At 42.2% G+C, this 20,116-nt stretch overlaps 1 protein-coding gene across 1 annotated transcript; it reads right to left on the minus strand.

The window, feature by feature from the left end:
- Nucleotides 1-244: 244 nt before the first annotated feature.
- On the minus strand, nt 245-17,706 carry YIPF5 (Yip1 domain family member 5). Its single transcript, XM_068277514.1, has 6 exons — nt 17,605-17,706; nt 15,926-16,042; nt 13,073-13,239; nt 9,100-9,245; nt 5,320-5,501; nt 245-740 (listed from the first exon to the last, which is right to left on the minus strand). Exons 2-6 carry the CDS (start codon nt 16,030-16,032, stop codon nt 578-580), a joined length of 765 nt encoding a protein of 254 aa, XP_068133615.1. The 5' UTR covers nt 16,033-16,042; nt 17,605-17,706; the 3' UTR covers nt 245-577.
- Between the last annotated feature and the right edge of the window lie 2,410 nt (nt 17,707-20,116).

The following is a 20,116-nucleotide window of genomic DNA, read 5'->3' on the forward strand; positions in this document are numbered from 1 at the left end:
TTTGGATGTCGCAGGCAGAAAGAAAGGCGTACTGATGTATGCTTCTTCTATTGAGCACCAGGCAGTGACTGATGCATGTGCGCAGTAGGGTCTGTCTTCGGGACAGACTGTACATCACTGACAGATAAAGGAGCAGGTAAAGTATAGTATGTTTCATGGACGCCTTATTCAGGAACATTCAGCCTGGTGGTTTTTCCACTGAGGGCGGAACATCACTTGAGCAATCATTTCTAACACTGATACATTGTATTCATTTCTAATAAATGGACAGCACATTTATTGTGAACTCAGCTTTAACATTATGCCTTAATAAACCACGTACCAGCCCTGCATCCCTGTTGCTTCTTCACCAGTGAATGACATGAAAAACAGATCTAATTCTTAAACACGAGCTTGTAGTACATCGGGAAAAAGTCCACTCTGTATGTAAAAGTTCTGTATAAAACACTAACATCGGATTTTCGTCACTTTTCCATTGTTCCCCCAGAATGTGCATAACAGTTCACTCATCCTTAATGTGATATCGGTCTTTCTTGAGATGTATTTGGCCCATTTAAGTCCCAGTGGAATATTCAGTTCAGAACACAGAAATCAGGGCAAACACACCATAGAGCAGAGCACAAGGATAAGCGACAAGAAACTGTTGTCCCTCCATGGCTAAAGCCGATATGAAGATCTTTGAGGCAGAGAAACTGCACCAGCCAATAATCAAAGCTGTAAGGATAACTCCGACCATGCCTCTGTGGGAAAAACAAAAACAGAAACAAAAAGAGTTAATACAACGGATTTATATCTCCAATTGTTCTGGTGTACCAACACAAGGCTATATGTTCATTTGTACAAGCAATTAACCAGCCTGGCGGAATGGACGAGCTCAGCTAAGGGCTGGATCGGAGGAGGCTGACGTCAGGACGACGAGGAAAGCGAAACAAGAAAGGCCGCTCATCGCGGCCTTTCTTGTTACTTCTGATCGCCGGAGGCGATCAGAAGTACGCAACAGGAGCGCCCTCTAGTGGGCTTTCATGCAGCCAACTTTAAGTGGCTGCATGTGATGTTTTTTTTTTTAATAAAAAAAAAAAAAAAAAAAAAAAAAAACACGTCTGGTCGCCAGCCTGGCGATCTTAATAGAACGCCAGGCTGGTTAAAGACAGAGGCAAGCACTTTCAGTATGGCTTAAAGTGGACCCAAATTAAAAATACAAGATTTCAGAAATGAAATCTATTTTCTAAATTATAATAATAAATAGCAGCCTTTTTTCAGCTGCATGATGAGAAATATAAAATATTTTACATTTATTGGAGAAACCCCTCCCTTCCTTTCAAATTGCCGGGACAGAATCCGGCAAACTGGTGCAGTAGATGGTATCCAGCAAAGGAGGAATTGCTAATGGCTGCCACCTGTATAACCCTAGTTATGAAAAGAGAAGGGTGAAAAGCATGCACTGAAATGCTCACGAGTGTTTATTTATCTTTGTATGTGTCGGAGTGGTGCAACTAAATATTTTGAATTAAAAAAAAAAAAATGTTTGGTTTGGGTCCGCTTTAATGAAGAGAAGGCACAAAAAACCTCCATATTCTCACTGCTGATACAAAAAGATTAGATAGCCAGGTAAATGCTATTGGTTAAGGTCGCATTCACAGTGGAACGTTATGGTCGCACTTTATAAAGTCATAACGCAGCTTACCGCACTGCAATGCTAACCCTATGGGCCGATCACAGAGCGACGTTAAAGTCGCATTAAAAATGTTGCGTTGTGGTAACTCACTGCTTGCAGTCATGTTGCAACTTTAAAGTGAATGGGAACCGAAATCTAAATAAGTCACATACTCACCTAAGGAGAGGGAGGCTCTGGGTCCCATAGAGCACTCCCTCTCCTCTCCCGGTGCCCGCTGTTGCTCTGGCTCCCCTGTAGCGGTATTCAACCGTTTCAGTCAAATACCGCTGTTTCCCCGCCGAAGGGAGGCTTCAGAAATGCTTCGGGAGCCTGAGTGCTCCCAAATACGGGCCGCTCTACACTGCGCACGTGCGAGCGCCCTCTATGGCGCACCCGCACGTGCGCAGTATGGAGCCACCCGTCTTCAGGAGGACTCGGCTCCCGAAGTCCCTGTGGCGGGGGATTTGAACGGGGGAGTCAGCGCAGCACCGGGAGAGGAGAGGGAAGGCTCATTAGGACCGAGACTTTCCTCTCCTTAAAGGGACTCCGAGCAGTGCAGAAACTATGGAAAGATGCATATCATTTTAAAGCTCTCTTTCTCCTCTTTCCAATGATATATAAACCGCCGCCCTACGCCTTTTAGTTTTCGCTATTTTCGCGATTGAAATTGCCGCGGCCACGATTTCAATCGCAAAAATAAAGAAAACTAAAAGGCGTAGAGCGACAATTTAGGTGTCGCCAGAAAGAGAGCTTTAAAATGATATCCATCTTTCCATAGTTACTTGTATTACACAGGACGACACTTTCCCCAGTGTCAGCAGCTCCATTCAGCAGAAAAAGTCGGCCTGTGTAATACAATGTAACTATGGAAAGATGGATATCATTTTAAAGCTCTCTTTCTCCTCTGGCGACACCTAAATCGTTGCCCTACGCCTTTTAGTTTTCTTTATTTTCGCGATTGAAATCGCGGCCGCGGCAATTTCAATCGCAAAAATAGTGAAAACTAAAAAGGGCTGTAGGGCAGCGGTTTATATATCATCGGAAAGAGGAGAAATAGAGCTTTAAAATGATATGCATCTTTCCATAGTTTCTGCACTGCTCGGAGTCCCTTTAAGTATCTGACTTTTTTTATTTAGGTGTGGATTCCCATTAGCTTTAACATCGCATTAAAATGCAACGTCCTACTGTGAATACAGCCTAAAAGAAAATAAAAATGGCAACCTCCATATTCCTATTACTATTGGGTCACTTGGAAGCAAACCTAAAGCAAAATGTATATGGAGGCTGCCATGTTTATTTCCTTTTAAACAGTACCTGCTCCCTGACGTCCTGCTGATCTCTTTTGCTGTAGTAGTGTCTGAATCCCACAACTGTAACAAGCATGCAGCTAATCATATCAAAAACATTTGATCTGCATGCTTGTTCAGGGTCTATGGCTAAAAGTATTAAGAGGCAGAGGATCAGCAGGACTGCCAGGCAACTGGTATTGTTTGAAATTAAATATGTCAGCCTCTGTATCCCTCGCACTCCAGGGTCAATTAAAAAAGTTGTGCAACTCTGTTCTGTCTCCTTGATATGTAACACAGCTACAGAGGAGTATTGTTTGCACATTATTTCATTTTTCTGTTTCCAAGTTCATATCATTAGATAATTTGTGGTAAAATGTTGATCCACAGATACATTAGACAATTTTGAAAAGCTAAGCAGGTTGTGAAAGTTCACGGTAATCCAAACAAACTAAACCAGTTATGGAGTGCTTACATGTCTCCTAACGAATTCCGAATGGAATGTACTGTATATACTCGCAAGCAAGCCGACCCCCCAACTTTTACCTGAAAATATAGGGAAAAAATGATTGACCCCCATATAAGCCGGGGGTAGGAAATGCTGGCCGCGTGATCCCCTCAGTGTGTCCAAGTGTAGCTAGTATAGTGCCCAGTATGGGTAGGCAGTACCCCAGTATCGCTAGCATAGCGCCCAGTATGGCTAGCATAGCGCCCAGTATGGGTAGGTGGGTAGGTAGTGCCCCTCCCCGCGGCCGGCGCTGCTATTACCTTAGGCGGCGCCACTTCCTCTATCCCCGTCCTGCTCCGGTAACTAATTCACAGCAGCGCGCCCCTCGGCGGCTGCTGTGATGACGGAGGAAACCATAGAGAGCGGCTTCCTGTAGCGGCGATATGTATCGCTGTTACTATGGGAACCGCTCTCTATGGTTTCCTCCGTCATCACAGCAGCCGCCGAGGGGCGCGCTGCTGTGAATTAGTTACCGGAGTAGGACGGGGATAGAGGAAGCGGCGCTGCCTAGGGTAATAGCGGCGGCCGCGGGGGGGGAGCGGGGAGGGGCACTACCTGCCTACCCACCCATACTGGCACATGACTCGCAAGCAAGCCAACCCCCCAACTTTTGGGCCACTTTTGGGGGGTGAAAAATGTGGCTTGCTTGCGAGTATATATGGTAAATGTTGCCCTCCATTGATGGCGTGCCTCTCAGTCCACAAAAAAGAGCCACGCCATCAATGGAGGGTAACACAGACCACGTGACTGCATCTGCTTTATTCAAAATATAAGTATTTAACAACATTTTAAATCTGTTAGACCCATCTTATGTAGCCAGGGGACAGTTTTTTTTTTTTTTTTTTAGAAAAAAAAAAAATGAAGTTGGAAATAGGCTTTAATGAGAAACCTTAAAGAGGAACTCCAGTGAAAATAATGTAGTAAAAAAAGTGCTTAATTTTTTACCATAATTATGTATAAATGATTTAGTCAGTGTTTGCTCATTGTAAAATCTTTCCTCTCCCAGATTCACATTCTGACATGTATTACATGGTGACATTGTTACTGTGGGCAGGTTATGTAGCTGCTCCTAGCTGTTTTGGCTGTTAGAGACAGCTGTAAACCGCTAATTCCTGTCTGTGAACCTTGTTACATTGTGGCAGTTTGCCCAGAGTACCGCGGTACTCAGAGCTTCTTGTGGGAGGGGTTTCAGCACAAAATCAGTCATACAGCGCCCCCTGATGGTCTGTTTGTGAAAATCATTATTTCTCATGTAAAAGGAGGTATCAGCTACTGATTGGGATAAAGTTCAATTCTAGGTTGGAGTTTCTCTCTAAACTAGGATTCACCTTCAACCTGATCAGTAAACGATATTTACCTGTTCTCAAATGAATCACCTGTGGGGTGTGTATAGCCGATATTGTGGTGAAACCTCTCCCAGTATGTGATGCCAGGGCCATGGCCCTGACAGATTTCTGTCTGAGAACCTCATTGCATTGTGGGAAATAATATCTGTTTCCAACTGCTAAGCAAGAGGTGTGTGGGGTGTGTGCGCGCGTGTCTACCTTTATACCTATCACATTGTATTTGGGTGCCTGTAGATCATGCCACTTGGTGCAGTCTATTTTTTGCCCCAAGTTTTACATCAGTAAATATGATGACCTGCTGGCTCACAGTGGATTTAACAAAACAAACTAATTACACAGCAAGTATCAATTTATTGATCTTACCTTAAATTTTTTTTCACTTATAACTTTGCAATGTATTGAATTTATTTCTCCCTCTACTACTATCTGTCGGTTAAATTCCTCAAAGTAAAAAATACCTCAGAAATAATTTTCCATTGGCAAAACAATATAAGATGAAAAACAGAATGAGTATGTCTCACTTACTGTAAAGAAAAAACTACAGCAAAGCCAGATAGGATGATCATAGGTAGCAGACAGTAACCGAGGACACTGGAAACACAGCCAAATGAAACACCAGTCATGCTCATAAGATTCAAAAGGCAAAACATTCCCAGGCAGCCAATTGCACTGATCCCATAAACATAGCCAAACTGGATCTTTCCCGCCTGTCAGAAGAAATAAAGAATACATTTCAGAACCACATACACTTATCTGTCCAAACAAATATTGAGATGCTCTTTGACAAACACAACAAGTTTATAAACAAATTTCTTTATAAAAATAGGCACAAATGGGCAATCCCTACCTGAAGCGAGGCAACTTGCTTCAGGCTAGATACTTACCTATGCAGAGGTAAGGCCTTGAATCCTATAAAGCATTCCCGGTCCCTGCTCTGTCCCCTCATTCCACCAATGTACCCAGTTGGATTTACATGCCTTCGGTACTCCTCAGCAGGCTATGGAGGTACTTGTGACTCCAAGTGCTCCTAAAGAAAGGCGCATCTGTACTGCACATGCAGGAGCCTGGACCTGCGGGCCCTCAGTATACATGTGTTCTCTGGGATGCGAGTACTTCCAAAGCCTGCATGACAAGTGGCAAAAAGGTATTCTGCCTCCAGTATGAATAACTTCAACTGTGGACTCAAATTAATTGATGGGTCTGAATCAGGAAAGGTGTGGTCCGTCAGGTAGAACATACTCCCTCTCTCTCTCTCTGTCCATCCTAAACACTGGCATGGATCAGGCCCTCCAGGCCTGGAGTTCGACACCTGTGCTTTAAGAAGAAGCGGTGCATATCTTTCCTGTATCAGATAGTGTACAGTTTGATTTCAAAACTGCAGCCGCTGATTGTGCTAGTGAATCATTCAGCTCCTCATTATACTATGCCTTCTAGCTGCAATTGGTAAATATTTATGTAGAAGTATAGGTCCTGTGGCAAAAGAAAATAGAATCGCTACAACCACCGATACTTAGCCAGCGGGCGCGTGGGATCCAGGTATCTCAGAGTTAGGCAACAGAAGGAGGATGTCCCGCTATACCATTGGCAGGGTAAAAATCTCCAAATTTTATTTAACACATCAGTGGATACACAGAAAAATGCGCACGCGCATCGGAGCTCTAAGGAGCCATGTAGAGTTCCGATACGCGTGAGCTTTATTTTCTGTGCGGGACATCCTCCTTTTGCTGCTTAACTATAGGTCAGGTGGTTGCCTCCACAATTAACCCCCCCACACAAATATAAGAACAAAAATTTGTGCACATGTCTAAAAATAACACTGCAAAAGTATTAACCACCTTTTAAAAATAACGCAACAATATTTTTTTATTATTGTCAATGAACCTGTACCCAAGGAGACATGTCACATGGTGAGATAAACGTGTATGAACAGTGCATTATTATATTTTTTTTTTATTTTGCTGCCTGGAAGAGGGGGGGGGGGGGGGGGGAGGGGGGAAATAGTACAACCTCTGAGCCTCTGAGGGCAGGGAAGAGATAGAAAAAGGTCAACAGTTCATGTCTTTTAACTCTGGGCCACTTAATAGACTGCTATTAAGCAGAGACAAACATTTAATCTTTTTTGTAAATGTTGAAACATAACATATCAGCTTTTGCTTGACCATTTCCTTTCAAATTCTATCAACTCCCTTAGGTACACTTCCACACAGAATGGTTTGGGGAGTAGGTTGTACCAAACATTTAGGAGAACTAACAATAGCTTTTCTGGGTATTTCAAATCTGGAATCCTGAATCCAGAGCACCTACCAAATTTCCCTCAATAACATAGGAGCCTGTGTGGTGCCCAGACTTCTGCAGGGCCCAAATCTCCTGTTACCGTACCAGGGACCCATTGGTTTCTATCAGGTGTAAGTGGATGGGACAACTGGACATCTTCCTATTGCAAAGATAACTGGTGTGCCCTTCACCTGATACAATAAGGCCCTTTGATTCAATTCACTTTTTTTCCTAGGTTTTCTCTTTCACACCTTATCAATAAAGTAACTTTAAAGCCACCAGCAAACAAAATACTTTTTGGTGCTTTTTCAACTGCAGAGTATTGAAACATTATTTTAACCACTTCAGGACCATAGGCTTACACCCCCCTAGTGACCAGGCTATTTTTTTTTACAATTCAGGCCACTGCAGCTTTAAGGGCTTGCTGCAGGGCCGTACAACTCAGCAAGCACACAAGTGATTCCCCCCAACACAGATTTCTGTTGGTGGGTTCTGATTGCTCCTGCAATGTCGATTTGTTTTGTAATTAATTTTTAAAAAAATAAAATCTGTTTTTTTTACCCCCTCCAGCCAATGACAGCGATCGGCTGTCATAGGCATTAGCCTTATGAAAGCCGATCGCTCCTGAGCCTCTCTAGGGAACAGCCGAGCGACAGGGCTGTCCCCAGTAGTACATCACTGCCGTAGATCGCATCGCTGTACAATGTAAATAGACGGCGGTTTCATTGTCTAACAGTCTCCTAGCGGCTATCGCTGCTGGTAGATTGATGAAGGAGAGGAGCTCTGTCACTCAAGTGTGGATGCGCACGCGATCCCCTGCAAAACACGCCCCCAGCAGTTCACGCCAATTGGCGTTGAGCGGTCCTGGTCCTTCCATTTTAAAGGGAACCTGAGGTGAGAAGGATATGGAGGCTGGCTTGTTTATTTCCTTTTAAATACTGCACATTGCCTTGCTTTTCTGCTGATCCTCTGCCCCTAATACTTTAAGCCTAATGCTACGTACACACATGCGACAACGATCGTTCGTTGAGGACGACGAACGAACTTTTAATTGATGAAAGAACGACCTAAGTAAAGTTAGTTTTAAAAGGTGTGTAACGATCTGATCGTTAGAACGAACGTTACATCACGTAAAGCAACTATTGCGCCTGCGCATAAAAATGAGAAGTTTCACGGAGATATCGGGAAATGCGCATGTCAAGCCTAGTACGAACGACCGTTTCCAACGATGTACTACTTTTGCAAACGATCGTCGTTGGTTAAAATCCGCCGAGACAGAACTTTCTTTTGTAGCGATTTGGCTCGTTCGTCGTTTGCCTTAATAGTCTGTGGTTCGTTTTTTGCAACGATCGTCGTTGGTAAAGATCGGGGAACGATCGTTACAAACGACTATAGTCGCATGTGTGTACGCACCTTTAGACCCGGAACAAGCATGCAGATCAGATGTCTATGACAAATCTGACAAGATTAGCTTAGCTGCATGCTTGTTTCAGGTGTGTGATTTAGCTCCTGCTGGCCAGGAAAATCAGCAGGGCTGCCAGGCAACTGGTATTGTTTAAAAGGGAATAAATATGGCACCTTTCATAGGTCTGACACTTTGGGTTACTTTTAAGAAGGCAAAATTCTGTTTTACAGTGAATAAGAGCCCAAGTTTCATTGGCTAACCACTGTGTTTCTGGTCTTCAGCTTTACCAGTTTCTTTGTGCTTTTACAGAAGGGCCTGAGCAGAACATTTGGAAACCAGTTTCTTCCTTGAAATGACTGCCTGTAAGACCTTGTAAATGTGGCAAGACCTTTTCTGGGTTTTCTTGCGGAGCCCAGTCTTCAAATTGTATTAGATCAACCTGTCTTCAGTGACCACTGTTTGTTAGCATTTGTCAATCCCTATACAATTCCTTGGAGGAGGGAGCAGAATGGTAGAGGTAGCATTTTCTGAATTGGGACTTTACCAGAAATAGCGATCATATAAAGTAATCTATATTGTAATTGTATACCACTAATACTATAAAAAAAAAAATTGAACCTGCATACCAGAAGTAGTGTGGCTCCAAAAGCAAGACAGAAAACCATTGGACCAGCCAAATCTGTCTCGTTCATAATGCTGCCATCTGCGACTTTTAATGGATGGAGGACTGTTAATGTTTTCTGCCAAATGTGGTCAAAGTTGATTCCAAGCTCTGCAAAAACAATGCAAATGCATCACTGTGAGAAAACTTGAGTTTAAAAAGCTTATTTTAATTTTAATAGATAAAGACTTAATTTTATTTCAATCAAATCATATACAACAGGTTATGTTTCCAAAATGCATGTAATTCAAAATATGCAGGATGAAAGTAAATTAACTGTTTGGAAGTAAACGTATACACTGATAATTAAACACTATGTGGCAAGTTCCTGACGGAAAACCTAGAGGACACCTGAAGTGAGAGGGATAGGGAGGCTGCCATATTTATTTCCTTTTAAGCAATGTAAATTGCCTGGCTGTCCTGCTGATCCTCTGCCTCTAACACTTTCTGCCATAGACCCTGAACAAGCATGCAGATCAGATATTTCTGACATAAGTCTGGCTTAATCTAGTCAGACTTTAGTTGAAAGCTACATGCTTGTTTTATGAATATGATCCAGACACTGCTGCAAATAAAGATCAGCAGGACCGCCAGGTAACTGGAATGGTTTATCTTTACTAATAAAATGGCAGGTGTCTGTCTACCTGCCTTCGTATGTGCCATCTGTGCAGGGCCAAGGGCATGCACACGGGAGGGGGCCATGGCTGTGTGTAGGCCAGCATGTTCATGGGCCACAATATGCAGTGCGGTGGGTGCGAGGCACATCTATTGCCTGTTAATGGAATAATATGGGTGAAAGAGGCTCCCTGGTGTGGAGTCTACCTATTGGCCTGAGAAAGCGGGCCTATACCCGTGAAACGCGTTGCCTGTGCTTAACAACAATCTTTTGTTCTTACAAAGATTGTTAGTTATTTGAGGTAAGCTACCTCCCTTTCTCATTTTTTTTTTTTTTTTTTAAAGAATTTTATACACACCAGGCGCCTCTTTCACCCATATTGTGCTTATTAACCCCCCCCCCCCCCTCTCCACCGACATATCCTGCTGGAGGGGTTCAGATAGACTGCATGTAGTTCACACCACAGGGGACAACTGTCAATTTTCCTAAGATAGCGACCACGCAGAGTGGAGTCGGGTTTATGGTCTCTACCTGCTTCTTGCGGTTGGTTGACCCTCTGCAACCCGCCTTTGTGAGTAGTTTTCATTATACCACTTATAGACCTTTACTAAAACGTATAACGCTATTAGGTTCCCGTCCCTTTTGTGTTTCCTGTGTCTTTTCTCCAGGGTGTCAAGACACCCCTACCACTGTTAATGGAATGGGCATAATGAATAGTAAGAAAATAAATTTGACAGCATCCATATCCCTCATTTCAGGTGTCCTCTAATGCAGGGTTTCTCAATCCTGTCCTCGTGATTCCCCAACTACGTATGTTTTGCAGGCAAGCACACCTCTGCACATGTGGGGTAATGACGCGTTTTAGCTAGGTGGATTCCATGTAGCTGAGACACTAATAACCCCACCTGTCCAGAGGTGAGCTTGCCTACAAAACATGTGCCATTGGGAAGTCACAAGGACAGGTTTGATAAAACACTGCTCTCATGAATTAGTCATAACACTTGAAGGAATAATATCGATGTATGCATTTATTTTTAAATGCTGTATGTTGTAGCACACATTAGGACAAGTACTAGGAGCAATTTGATTCCTCGCACAGCTGTTCCTCTCAGCTGTAAAATCCTCCGTCAGTTTTGGATACAAAATGTATCTAAATACTGACGGCTCCCAGAGGGCTAGACCATGTCTCTGCACAGGGGAGTTGCTATCAACTCCTCAGTTTATAGTTTAATTATCGCCTTGCTGAAAGAAACTTGTTGATATGGTGGTAAGATGTTAATGATTCTAGCAATGTGTGTTTATTATCTTTGCTTCTCTTGGCTGATAAAGATACTAATAATGCTAATTGTAAACAGTGGTCAGCCCCTCTCAGCAGCTTGTAAAGTGGATGCAGCCTATAGTGAATCATCATCACAAGCAGGCAGCCAGGAAACCAGTCTGAGTGTAAACACAGACTAGTGTTATAGCTAGTTATATTGCAGCAATATTTCAGCTCATTTAGTTACCTGTTACCACCTCAGATCAGCCAATTTCTCCTCATGTCTCCTGCATGCTGTGAGTGACACAGTGAAATATATTTGTGAGCTGTGTGAGAAATGAATTTTTAAGCAAAAATAGAGGGAGAGAGACCTGGGTGAATAAATAAAGTGCCCCTAGCACTAGTGGTAATGTGTACACTAATATAGAGTATTAAAAAAAAAAAAAAAAGTTGTTTCAATCGATAGTATTCCTTTAAGGATGTCATGCATAGAATAATCTAAATGACTGTTCATTCTAAAATTAAGTCTAATCATTTTGGCATGTCTTATGGATTGTGACAGTTTTGAAACAGCTTTATTGCATATGTGCTGTGTTCTCCTCAGAATTTTTTTTCCATCCAGATGGCACGAAATAGTAGCCAGGTGGCATGAAAAAGTAGCCGGGTGGGGCGAAGTGAGAGAATGCAAGGCCGGTGCTTCTGTGCGCAACTCTGCTTGTAGCATAGGAGGAGGTGAGCCAATGACAGTCGGTGTTGCTCATCAAAACTAGCCCGGTGGAGCATCCGGCTAAAAGAGCCTGGGGAGAACACTGGTGCTGATTTAACCTATTTGAAGCACAATTCCAAGAATTATTTATGGACGTTTCTAATAGAGAATTATTGGTAACATCAGCCTAGCCGCTCTGTGTACACTATTAAAGCATTTCGGGAGCCTAAGTCACAGTAGCAGCCACAGGCACAGGAAAGCAGGTGGAGTCAGAGAGATAGATAGATAGAGATATAGAGAGATAGATAGATAGAGATATAGAGAGATTATATATCTATATATATCTATATATATCTATATATCTCTATATATATATATCTATATCTATATCTATATCTATATCTATATCTATATCTATATCTATATCTATATATATATATATATATATATATATAAATCACTCCGTTTAAAACCACCCCTCCCCCATTAAAATGCCAGTGTAAAATATTAAACAAAAGTAAGCACTTAGCCTTTCTTCTGCACCTCATAAAGACTTCTTAACTGCTTACTTTAAACCTTTACATAGCTGGCCAATTTTATTTCAATAAGTGGAATGCTTTATGCTCCATTCAACATTTTCAGGCCCCTTTTCCATGGGAGGCTGAAGGCGGTGAAATCACTACCTGTCAGTAGCTCCCTTGCAGTGCCGACGCTCTACATGGGTGTCTGAAGAGTGGTTCTATTAAAGAGGACCCGAGGTGGCATATTGCAATCTTAATAGGACCCAGAGGCATGTTGTGTGCACAATGACATGCCTCTCACTGCTGCCAGCCCCTCTTGCGCTCTTGCTGTCCCCCCTTAAAAGATCGCCAGGCTAGCGACAATTAGCTTGTCGCTAGCTTGCTTTATTTATGTGAGGCTGTTAATCAGCCTTCTCCTCACCGCCGCCTCCATGACAGGCTCCCCCCGCCATTCACCGCCTCTGTTAGCTTCCTCCAATAGGAAGTCAAGCCACGACCCAAGAAGTACTCCTTGTGCAGCTGTCATGCACTTTGTAGACTTATGACATTTGGATTTAAATATAACTTTTGCTTTATCAATAGCATTACACACAAATGAAGGGTAGCTTAGGGTGATTTTTTTGTTATCTTTTCGAGGTTCTACATCAACAACTACAAAATATATCCCACAGACACCTTTTTATGAATGAGGAGATACTAAATATAACCAATAGGGAATATACGTGGGATTATAGCACATCTATGCGATAGCCAGTGTACTAGTTATTGCTGATCTTTTCTATGTAACCAAACATATCTACATGCAGCAATATTTATATACAATCAAACTAGATGTACCTTCTAGTAAAGGTGGCTCATCATCAAAAGAGCTTCCATACACAGAGTCTGCAGCGGCTGGAGTGTAGGTTTGTGTAGGCTGGTAGATCTGTCCTGTGTAAGGCTGCTGTTGGTTCATCATATCTGGAGGCATGAAAGGTCCTTGCTGCCCATAATCATAATATTGTCTGCATATAGAAAGTATTATTGCTCCATTACAATGAAAATCTGATTACACATAAGTATATCAAATACAGTGAATGTACAAAAGAACAATAACTTAAAATGCAAAATTCTAGGCTAAGTCACCTATACTGTCTACAGATATAGGGTTGATTAATATCAATCTCCAGTTTTCTTTTGGAATGCACTAGTGAAAAGTACACTGTAATGATAAACTGTAAAACTTATAATAGCCATCTTATGCATCCATAACAGATGCACATTGATCTCTGCACTGTAAGGCCTAAGACACACCGCAGAGCGCGATTTAAAAAAAAAAACAAAAAACGCTCATGTTGACTTGCATAAAAAAAAATAAAAATCTGTGACTGCGATTTTTCAAAAAGTTGCAATCGCATCAATTTTGCCACGATTTTTATGCAAGTTAATGGGAACTTTTTTTTAGCATGCTCCTGCACAATGAGCATGCATCTGCACAGTGCGGCCAAGCTTGTACATGGATGGGAGAGCAGCTGTGAAGAAGGAGGGAGTTCCGAAGAAAGTCCTAACAAGTAGTGGGCTGCAGGAGGAAAGGAAAAGCCGCTGGATCATCCAAAGTCTTCCCTCTCCTGGGGTAAGTATCTAAGCATTTTTAAAGTAAATTTTGCCATATTCCAAGCTATAAAAAAGGTACAGTTAGATACAGTGATGTGAAAAACCATTTGCCCCTTCCTGATTTCTTATTCTTTTGCATGTTTGTCACACTTAAATGTTTCTGCTCATCAAAAACCATTAGTCAAAGATAACATAATTGAACACAAAATGCAGTTTTAAATGATAGTTTTTATTATTTAGTGAGATAAAAAAAACCAAAAAAAAAAAACCTCAAAACCTACATGGCCCTGTGTGAAAAAGAAATTGCCCCCTGAACCTAATAACTGGTCGGGCCACCCTTAGCAGCAATAACTGCAATCAAGCGTTTGCGATAACTTGCAACGAGCCTTTTACAGCGCTCGAGGAATTTTGGCCCACTCATCTTTGCAGAATTGTTGTAATTCAGCTTTATTTGAGGGTTTTCTAGCATGAACTGCCTTTTTAAGGTCATGCCACAACATCTCAATAGGATTCAGGTCAGGACTTCGACTAGGCCACTCCAAAGTCTTCATTTTGTTTTTCTTCAGCCATTCAGAGGTGGATTTGCTGGTGTGTTTTGGGTCATTGTCCTGCTGCAGCACCCAAGATCGCTTCAGCTTGAGTTGACAAACAGATGGCCGGACATTCTCCTTCAGGATTTTTTGGTAGACAGTAGAATTCATGGTTCCATCTATCACAGCAAGCCTTCCAGGTCCTGAAGCAGCAAAACAACCCCAGACCATCACACTACCACCACCACCATATTTTACTGTTGGTATGATGTTCTATTGCTGAAATGCTGTGTTACTGCTACGCCAGATGTAACAGGACACGAACCTTCCAAAAAGTTCAACTTGGTCTCGTCGGTCCACAAGGTATTTTTCCAAAAGTCTTGGCAATCATTGAGAGTTTTTTTTTTTAGCAAAATTTCGACGAGCCTTAATGTTCTTTTTGCTTAAAAGTGGTTTGCGCCTTGGATATCTGCCATGCAGGCCGTTTTTGCCCCCAGTCTCTTTCTTATGGTGGAGTCGTGAACACTGACCTTAATTGAGGCAAGTGAGGCCTGCAGTTCTTTAGATGTTTTCCTGGGGTAATTTTGGTCGGCCGGCCACTCCTAGGAAGGTTCATCACTGTTCCATGTTTTTGCCATTTGTGGATAATGGCTCTCACTGTGGTTCGCTGGAGTCCCAAAGCTTTAGAAATGGCTTTATAACCTTTACCAGACTGATAGATCTCAATTACTTTTGTTCCTGAATTTCTTTGGATCTTGGCATGATGTCTAGCTTTTGAGGTGCTTTTTGATCTACTTCTCTGTGTCAGATAGCTCCTATTTAAGTGATTTCTTGATTGAAACAGGTGTGGCAGTAATCAGGCCTGGGGGTGACTACAGAAATTGAACTCAGGTGTGATAAACCACAGTTAAGTTATTTTTTTAACAAGGGGGGCAATCACTTTTTCACACAGGGCCATGTAGGTTTTGAGTTTTTTTTTCTCACTAAATAAAAACCATCATTTAAAAACTGCATTTTGTGTTCAATTATGTTATCTTTGACTAATAGTTAACAGAGCAGAAACATTTCAGTGTGGCAAACAAGCAAAAGAATAAGAAATCAGGAAGGGGGCAAATAGTTTTTCACATCACTGTATGTGTCTGAAATACCTCCATTAACTGGAAAAGCTGGCAAAAAAGGGACCCATCAGGACTCACAGCAAGCTCATTTTAGCAATCAGCACTGCATGTGGTGTTTTTAGTAAAGCAAAGGCTAATGCAGCTTTACCATTGTGGTATCTTGGTTTGCAGACTTCTGGCCCACTCAAATCACTTTGGTACCATTGTGTGGCTGTCAGTTCTCGGCCAAACACTGGTACTGAATCTGCCATAAGCTCCACCCATCCATTCAGCTCTGGAACCTCTTGTAGCTTCTACGGCCAGTTATAATTCAATTCACGTGATCACTAGACATTTTTCAAAGAACCTCATAAGCAAAATAACTTGCAAATACTTTTATTTAATACTTTGTGGAGTTCCTATTCAACACATAAATTATGAATACATGTGAAAAAAACAAGTTCTGTTACTTGTTGTATTGTCCTGCACTTGGATTGTAGTTGTAACCCTGAGATTGATCATCAATGCTATAGCTGGTTTGATAGAAATCTTGATTGAAGTTTTCAAAATTTGACATGGTGGCAGCTCTGTAAAGTAAAAAAATAAAATTATAAACAACTTATTCACCAATATTAAAGACTCATTATCTTGCCTAGGTCAAGAATCTAGTGTAGGTGCAGCGGTCCTGATGAGCTACCAAGAGACCCAGAGTTTTGCATTATCTCAGCCAACCCAGCATGCAAAGAGCAAGTAAACCCTTCAAGAACTAGTTTGCTATTACTTGCCAACTACAGTAGCAGAGTACTCTCCACAGCGTAATAAGATCACCACGATTTACATGTTAATCACGGTGCGGTAGTGATCTGCAAAATGCAAGCAATATGATTTTTGGATTGAAACGCAACTAGTGAATAAAAACCCTAACTAAAATTAAGCATAGTCAAGGAATCAATCACTATCTGAACAACTGACGACTACGGAAGGATTGATGCCCTTGCCATACTGGCCCACTAGACTAGGTTTATACTGAATATGTTGCATTAGAGGCAGGGCTGTGGAGTGGTTACAAAAATATTCCAACTCCTCGGTTTATGAAACCACCGACTCCAACTCCAGGTACCCAAGATGGCTCCGACTCCTCAACTCTGACTCCTTAGTCTAATACTTACCAGCACTGTGGATTTTGTACAAAAATCATGCAACTCTGACTTCTCAGTTTATGAAATCACCGATTCCGACTCTGGGTACCCAAAATTTGCTCCGACTCCTCCTCCACAGCCCTGATTAGAGGCTCTACTGCCAGCCAGATGTTATGCCATTCAGTGCAACAGCACTGTGTGCTACTGCACTTAACACACTATACTATATGCATTTGTACATTGCCATTTCATTCAAAAAGGCACAGAATCAGCACAACAATGAAGATGGATAAACACATTCACTATAGCACTGATGAATACATGGGTATGTCATAGTAGACTGTCACGCAAAACAATCTTTCCTGGTTGCTCTGGGCAACAACTAACTTTATTTTCATCTGTTGTAATAAATGAGTCATACAACCAGTAGCACCCAAGAGTCAGGAAAGATGCAACTATAGTAGGCTACCGATGACAGCCATGGATTGGATTTGCTTGTGTGTAACAGAAAACATGCAAAAGGCTTTAATAAAGTGAAAGATTTCTTTCTGATTTGCTGTGATAACTTCGTACTTTCGCTGTGATCACCTGATAGAAATTATCACATGCCTCCCCATAAGCTCTGGTACACAAAAAGATGCTGGTTCTAGCCACAGCCACACCAGGCTGTCCCACTCTGCACTAAACAGTCCTGCACTTGTCTCCATCATGGTCAGAAAGCTTAGAAAGGTCAACAGCAATGTCCTGCCCATCTGGGGGGATAATGTCCTGCCGAAATGGGGGTACACTGCAAAGACAACAATGAAAACTATGGTGTCAGCTGCAATGTATAGGGCCCCTTCTGTCTCGCATCTGGGCTGGTCTGCAGTGCCTGCCCATACCGGTATGGACCAGACTCAGGAGATGTGAAGTGACCACAGCCCAGACAATTACAGCAGGGGGATACCTCACCCAACAAGACCCCCAATACGAAGACAGTCAGTTGAGCCGCCACAAACAACAAAACTTACCAAGCACCACCAATCCGGATCACTCCCGGTGCTACGTGTCAGAGCAAAAGACACACAATCCACTTCCGGGTAATAGAGCAGTGCAGACCGCGCATGCGCAATAGGTTAACCCTCTCCCCCAATCATAGCTAGCGGCGCGGACGAGGCGGCTCCACCCTACTAGCTGCGTAGTTTTCATGTGGGGTACGCGGGTGCTGCTGCTGCGGGCCTGCGGCCATTCGTGTCGTGGTGGGGGGCGAGAGAGAGTATAATAATTAATAACGCAGCTGCAAAGCCATGAACTGTAGTGATCGGGAAGGAGGGGGGCAGCTGTGCTATTAGAGCTCATGAGCTAGTTACGAGCCATGCCAGCCTTAGGAAGTGTGACACGTTAGCAGAAATTAAAGTTCAACGCTCTAAAATATGCTGATTGTGTTTGAAAGTTGTTTAATGCTGTTGTGACTTTCTAAAATGGAGTCTGGGGGATTTTGAGATGATTTAACTGGATCTGCACATCCTTTGAATCCAAGACCATTTATGAATCAAGGATAGAACAGTTATATTGCCCAGGGCCACATTCAGGATTTAGATGTTTGTCATCAGAAATGACTGTTAGGACCTGTCCACACTGCTGCACTTTTAAAATCGCAAGCCTTCATGAGAATAGAAAAAGTGCATCGCACCAGTGTGTACAGATCTTCACGATTTTCATTATTTTTCAAAAGACCTTGCGATTAATAAGTGCATGTGATTTGAAAAGAGCAGCAGGCCCTAAGTGACTGGTTGCAACTGATTCAATCTTATGCTGGGGATACACGGTACGTTTCTGTACCGTGTATCGACCAGCTGATCCGGCCAGCTGATATTCAGCTGGCCCGATCAAGCCGCTCGACCCCCGCCTGATCCCCACCGGCGGACAATGGCAGGGAATCGAGCGCTGATAAGGAAGCGCCGGCGGGGACGAGCGGCAATCGATACGAGCGAGGACGCGGCTGGGGTCGATCCGGCGTCTAATCGGCTGCCGGTTCGACCCGTGTATTCCCGGCATTAAGAATACAAGTCCACATTAGATTGTAAGCCTTTGGCAGGGTCCTCCATTCCCTAGTGTATTTTACATGATTATGTGCTCCTTTCCTATGACAGCCTCCTACTTTTATTACTGGGACTACCTAACGAGCTCAAAATAACATAATCATGTATTTTGTACCATGTTTACCATGTATAGCTTTGTCCTATGTTACATCTGTCATCCTTTTTATCGTATATATTTGTCTAGCGCTGCGTAATATGTTAGCGCTTTATAAATAAAATAATAATTATCAATAGTGATGTGCATGTTATTATTTTGACAATATACTCTGTACAGCGCTGCGGAAGATGTTGGCTCCTTTATATAAATTTGTTGCGATGTGCTGTATCTGCATCGCAACAGATTCAGTGTTAGTCGTCATCTTACACAGTGTATGGCACTGTATGTTCAGGGAGGAAGCATCATGCCTTGTGTGTTATTCCATCTTCCTATGCTTCTAACCCACCCTGCACGCGTTTGTGTTCATTTAAGATAACTGTATTTAAAGCAAAATCTTTTATCAAGCAAATATTCTTATTTAATATTTATGTACATAAATGCAGCAGGGAGACTATACAATGGCTATCAACATGTGCTACGCATACTCCTGGGTGTACTTGGGTTGCTTTTAGAGAGTACTTGAACTTGTCATGGTAAAAATTTTAGTTTTGAAGTTTAAAAGAAATAATCATAAGTATTTAATGTAATAAAATGCATAAAGGAATAATTGAAAAACAACTAATGTTGAGAACTCCTAACAAAAATATATTTTAAGGTGTACTTGTGTTGATAACATACACCTATAGGGGGAACATGGTAAACATAGTTTATAAAAGGGTGCGGGCTGTAATAATGAGAAAAAATGCAAGAGGATGCATTGCTGCATGCACTTACTTTAAAAAAAAAACTAGATTATATGAATTTGTTTGAAAAAAAAACCTAATAAAAATACAGCACATTTTGTTTACTACGAAGAAGCTCCATTACAAATACGATTTTCTATTGTTATGTACTTTGAACCAAAAAACACCCAATATTTTCGATCAAATGATCACATGGTCTAGAAAGTAGCTAATATCATTTTACACAAACAGATAACTCCATATCCCAAACAAGATGCTAGTCTTGACATTAGATTAGGGATGATTTTTAGGGAAATCCAACTTATATAAATCAAGAATTAACTGGGTAAATATTAAGTCAAATCACTTGATAACGAATAAAATCACATTTTTTTACAATCATGTTAAAGGGAGGGTTCACTGAGTTATAAAATACGAATCCACTTACCTGGGGCTTCTTCCAGCCCGTGGAAGGCAGGATGTGCCCTGGACGCCGCTCCGGAGGCTCCCGGTCTTCTCCGGTGGCTCACCTGACCTGGCCAGGCCGGGTTCCAGGTCGGGCTCTTGTGCGCTCCAACGTGCAAATCATTCGGTCGCGCTGACGTCATTGGATGTCCTCCAG

This window comes from Hyperolius riggenbachi, chromosome 3, assembly GCF_040937935.1.
Source record: "Hyperolius riggenbachi isolate aHypRig1 chromosome 3, aHypRig1.pri, whole genome shotgun sequence".
NCBI lineage: Eukaryota > Metazoa > Chordata > Amphibia > Anura > Hyperoliidae > Hyperolius > Hyperolius riggenbachi.